The 5,521-nt window shown below is 58.0% G+C and overlaps 1 protein-coding gene across 1 annotated transcript in view; it reads left to right on the top strand.

The window, feature by feature from the left end:
* The window catches only part of LOC102474716 (aldehyde dehydrogenase family 3 member B1), a 17,293-nt gene that overhangs the window by 10,774 nt on the left and 998 nt on the right, over positions 1-5,521 (top strand). Inside the window, exons 4-7 of the mRNA XM_027769427.1 lie at positions 19-43; positions 698-864; positions 3,782-3,881; positions 5,339-5,472. Of these exons, the coding sequence (XP_027625228.1) occupies positions 19-43; positions 698-864; positions 3,782-3,881; positions 5,339-5,472 (426 nt within the window). The remainder of the gene's footprint in view (positions 1-18; positions 44-697; positions 865-3,781; positions 3,882-5,338; positions 5,473-5,521) is intronic.

Raw genomic sequence — 5,521 nt, 5'->3', positions numbered from 1 at the left:
TGGGCCGCGGTTGGCCAGAGCGACGAGAGTGACCGCTACATTGGTGAGTCCCTCCCCATGTCCCGCCTCTTGGTTAAGATCCTCCACTCTGGCGGGGCCACGACTCTGGGCCCCCACCAGATCCCTCAGGCCCCCAGGCTCCAGGGGCCCCACTGCCTCTGCCTGGCCTCAGCCCATAGCTCCTGGAGCCCCGATTCAGTGACACCAACACCCTAGACCACTGAGGTTCTGAACCCGTGACTCCACCATTCCAAACTCTGGTCCCACACTAGGTCCTCTAAGCTTGCACCCAACTCCTAGGGGTCAGAGCACTAAGGTCCTAAATGTCTGTCCCACCGCCTGCCATTCCACGAGGCCACAAGCCAGACTATGAACCCACGAGCCCTAAGTTCTAACCTGACGGCTCTATCCTGAGCCCCAGTCCCCAGGCCCATGTGGTTCAACAGCTCATGGTGACACTGGGACCTCAGGCTACGCTGTTGTCAGATTCCCTCAACTCCATGAAACCAAGGGTGGGGGTTCTCTGGGCCTCACAGCCCTTATGGTCTCTTTTGGGGACCTGGGAGAACTTCCTTCCCTACAACAACCAAAGCCTGGACTCCCCGGCCTGAAGCCCAGGTCCTTGGCCAGCCCGAGCGCCCCGTCCCCTGGGGTGTCCTGGCCTCGGCACTGGCTGAGCCGTCCCCCTGCACGGCAGCCCCCACGGTGCTGGTGGATGTGCGGGAGACGGAGCCCGTGATGCAGGAGGAGATCTTCGGGCCCATCCTGCCCATCGTGAACGTCAGGGGCCTGGACGAGGCCGTGGACTTCATCAACCGGCGGGAGAAGCCCCTGGCCCTGTACGCCTTCTCCAACAGCAACCAGGTGGGGCTGGGCGGGGCTGGGCAGTGAGGCAACAGGGACTTCAGGGTGGGGCCCCCTGGGCTCTGACGTCCCCCAGTCTGGGACACACTCTCCTGGGCCTTCAGCGGGTGGGGCCTCGGGGCGTCATCCAGTGTCCAATGTCCCCTCTACGTCAGCCCCACCTTCCCTCTTCCTCACATCTGGCTAGTGGCTGCAGTGTCTACACCCTCCCACCCCCTGTGCTGGCTTCAAAGGCATACATGACAGTCTGGAGACTGAAAGGGTCTAATGAGCCCTGGTTCCACCCTTTTTTCATGCCTAGGACAGCGGCAGATTGGGAGTCCTGAGGGTGCATGAGGTTGGAGGTCCCCAGCATAGGATACACCTAGAGGCACAAACTGTCCCTCCACCCTCTTTAGTGCCTCTAGCCACCTCTCAATAGATTCTGTCTGAACAAATCTATCTCTTAAATAAAAATTTTTATTAAGTTTTTTGTCATAGGACACGTGTGCTTGCCAGAGAGGGAGACAGAGAGGAAGAGTGAGAAATCACCCCCAGGGGGGGAGGCCACACCACAATCCCTTCTCCTCCATTCTCCTGTGGAGATTTTGGGCATGTACACACACATCCCCAGAGTGATTTTCAAGCTATTGGGTCTAGGACTTGAACCACAGTCTGCTATGTGGGAATCCAGTGTCTTAACCACCACGCCACCTGCTGGTCCCTTAAATAAAACTTCATTTGGGAAAAAAATTTCAGTTTACAGAAAAGTTGCAAATGGTACAGAGGATTCTCATTTACACTCACCAGGTTCCCCTGAAGGGCCCTCACACTGGTCAGACGTAAGAATGAGACATCAGTGTATCCCTCTTAACCACCCCCCTACCTTCTTCAGACTGCCCCAGTCTCTCCATTTAGGCCCTCGTCTGCTCTGGGACGGCCAATCCCTGTAGCAGGTCCGCATCCCAGGGGTGGTGCATCCTCACAGCCACGTCAGGGCCGTGGGTTCTGGAGGGAATGCCTTGGACACAGGACCTGGGCCTTTCTATCATGTCATGCATCAGCCTACAGGGTGTGGATGTGGACCTTGAGTGGGAGCAGCGGTGGATTCAGAAAGGACAGACACACAAGTAGAGAAAAGTGGAGATCAGGCGGTCTGTGCATCTCTGATGGAGATCGCCACAGCCCCGAGCCGTTCCCAGGTTTATTCTGTTATAGAGCGATGGCGGACGGAGAAACAAGGTAGAGCCAGTTATTTTCTATTGTTGACTGCAGCTGTGGAGCATCTGTGTCCCATGATTCTAGACAAGTCTCTCCTGACCTTCTCTGGCTGACACTCGGCTTCCTTTAATTTATACTGCCCTGCGGTATAAATCGCTAGTGCCTTGTCCGGATGTGGGTGCTCCCTACAACGTCAGGGTCCTCGAGCTCCACACACTACTGGGGAGGTTACCTGCATCCCTCACCAAGGCAGTGTCTGCTGGGGTCCCCATTGGCAAGTGCCCATTGCTTCCTTTCTTTATTCTTGGGGGCAAGTCCCTAAGTGTACCCCACCCTCAGCAGAGGCTGGGCAATTAAGCTTTAGCTGGGGAAGGGGAATGTGTCCCTTTCATATTTATTTAGATCTGATCCTGTGGGTTCCAATCCCAAGCCACGTGACTTGACTTGTCCCAGGCTGGGGCCCTGGAAGCCCTGTGTTCCTGGGACACGCCCCAGCCTCTGCGGCTATGACCATTTGCTTTCTTTCTGGTCTACAAGAAACTCCAGGTCTCCCGGGATCTTTCCTGCCTCGACTCTAGTGCTGGCTGCCCCTACGGGGTGGTCTGGGTTATCTGGGCACCACCTTTAGAAAATGCTACAGGGCCAGCCATCACAGTGGTGGCTAAGGCGGCTCGATTCCACACAGCTGACTGCCCTGTGAGTCTCAGACCTGGTGTCTTGGAAAACACTCCAGGGGTGTGGATGTATGCATGTGTGCCCAAAATCCCGTGGGGAGGAGGGATTGTGGTGTGTGCCATCCCGCCTGGAGGGTGCTTTCTTACTTTCTCTCTCTCCCCCTCTGCCTGTTTCTCTGGTGAGCACACACATACCTCATGGCAAAAAAAAAGAAAAGAAAAGAAAGCTACAGAGAATGTTGTAGCAAGTCCATCCGGTTCACAAGCTCTCCCAACCACCCTGCACCAGTCCTAGGACAGCGACAGGAGACACAGGCACACACAGGACTGTCCTCCCCCGGGGCAGCCCCTGACACTCCTTGCTCCGCTCCTGCTGTCCTTACCACTCATGCTGGGGTCAATGCCAGGGCCATGTCTGCACCCAGGCTCAGGGGGTCGCTCTACCCGCCAACAGACCAGCCCTGGCACACCGTCGTCCGAGGACCATGTTGGTTGGAACCAAGTGTAGCAAAGAGGTCACGCCAAGACTCAGTGTCCAGGGTCCCTGTCCCTTCCTTTCCTCACGTAACCCTTTAGGCTAAAGAGGAAAGTCCTCTTGGGCCAAGCAGGGGCCCTGCTCGGGGTTCTAAGATACAAATCTGACCACAGGGCTGGGCCCTCCTGTCCCCTGTGCTCACCCCACAGGCCTCTGCTTCCCTGTGCCTTGGCTCCTCTGCCCGGGGAGTCCCCCTGCCTGGACAGCTCCTGCCCCTTCCCCCCAGAGACACAGGACACATCACATCCCTCCCCTGGGATGCTCCTTGACTACCCATCCAGCACGTTGTCACTGCGCTCTGTGTCCCTGCCCTCCAGCCTGAGAGTTCATGTCCCCAGCACCCTGCTCAGGCCACACACACCCTGCCTGTCCCTCCGCTCACCTTCAGCTAACATGGTGGCCTCAGACCCTGACATGAGACCAGTGCCACCGAGGTCAGCCTGGGAACAGGCGCTGGGGCCTTGGGCCTGGCCCGTGGGGCAGCCTCACCCACTCCTGCTCTCTCCAGGTGGTCACACAGGTGCTGGCCCGGACCAGCAGTGGGGCCTTCTGCGGGAACGACGGCTTCATGTACATGACCTTGACCAGCCTGCCCTTCGGAGGTGTGGGTAGGTGCAGCAGAGCCCCCTCTGCCCTCCTGTTGAGTCCAGTAGCGCTCACCCTCAGGCCAGCACCTCCAGCCTGCTCACCTCCCTGCAGGCCGGGGCAGAATCTTCCAGATCTGTCTGTGAGCTTACACACGTAGGTGGACCCTCAGTGACAAAATTTTGGTCGTTTTCTAAAATACGCAGCCGTGGTCAAACTGTCTATGTCATCCAACAGTGTGACCTGGTGAAGAGTCCAGGATGTGAGTTTTCACTCCGTGGAGTAGCAGCTCCTTTGACCCTTCCTTGTCCCCATTCTGCCCTGGGCATCTTGCATCTGCTGCCATAGCGGGGGAGGGCTCTCCTTCCCCTGAGGGACGCCCAGGTGAGCGGACCCAGGGGAGCCCCCAGTACAACTGCAAAGTCTTGGACCCCTGAGTCAGGAAACCTCAGTCTGGTCCAGCAAGCCCCAGACAGGCTGTGTCACTGGGGTGGCCCAGTCCCCTCTTTGAGCCCTGCCCTCCACCCTCCGTTCCACACTTAGCCCTGGGAAACAGCAGGTCCTCTCTAGAGCCCCAGAAGCACAGGGTGGGCTGAGGGCTGCCAGGGCTGGACACCCCTGCTGAGCCTGGCTCAGGACCCCTCAAGCCTAGGTTTTTGCCTGGGTTTCCTGGCCACTACCCTTTAGTGCCAGTCCCTCATCCCTAGGGAAGGGTGTGGGGTATGTCTATGGAAAATCTGATCTGGTCATTCCCCTAAGGAAAAGTTCCCAGCTCCCTGGGGGCCCAAGCTGCCTCTACTCACAGCTGTCTAAGGCCGGCCCTTCCTGGTCTGGCAAAGGAGTCCCTCCTGCCCCCACCTTCCTGTCTGCTACTTCTGCCACACTGAGCTTTGCCCAGGTCCCTAACACTCCTAGTGTCCTGCCAGCATGGCTGGCTTCTCTTGTCCTGACCCACCCTCTTCATCTGGTAAACTCCATATCCCTCGGGCTTCACTCACTCCTGGAAGCCCTCCCTGATTACCTCCAACTCGATCTATGTCTTCTCCCTAGACATGGAGAAGTCATGACAACACAGCACTTACTGTGCCCATGGCACTGAGCACTGGCTCAATTTCACCACACCCCTAGGCTGTGGGTCCCTGCTCATGTCACTGAGTAGGAGACTGAAGCACACAGAGGCAGCGGGACACAGCTAGCTCGTGGCAGAGGCGGGTTCAACCCGAGTCAGTCTGGTTCTGGAATCCCTGCCCTGAACCTCTGGCTGCCAATTTTGTCCCAAACCAGGTGTCCCCAGGCTCGGGAGTGAGTTCTCCACCTCTCAGGGCCTCCTACTTAACCCACTGGGCATATGGGGAAACTGAGGATCAAAGGGGCGAAGTCGCCCACCTAGATCCCAATGGGGTGGCTGGCTGTGTCTGGGTCTGAATTCTGTGCGGTGGCCGCTGAGGGCCTGACCACTGAGTTCTGTGCTCCTGTACAGGTGCCAGCGGGATGGGCCGGTACCACGGCAAGTTCTCCTTTGACACCTTCTCCCACCACCGCGCCTGCCTGCTGCGCTGCGCTGGGATGGAGAAGGTCAACGACCTGCGCTACCCGCCCTACTCACCGCGCAATCTAAGGTTGCTGCTGCTAGCCATGAAGCCCCGCAGCTGCGACCTCAGGC

This window comes from Tupaia chinensis, unplaced genomic scaffold, assembly GCF_000334495.1.
Source record: "Tupaia chinensis unplaced genomic scaffold, TupChi_1.0 Scaffold149501_1, whole genome shotgun sequence".
Lineage (NCBI taxonomy): Eukaryota > Metazoa > Chordata > Mammalia > Scandentia > Tupaiidae > Tupaia > Tupaia belangeri.
This window is presented reverse-complemented; position numbering and strand designations above follow the sequence as displayed.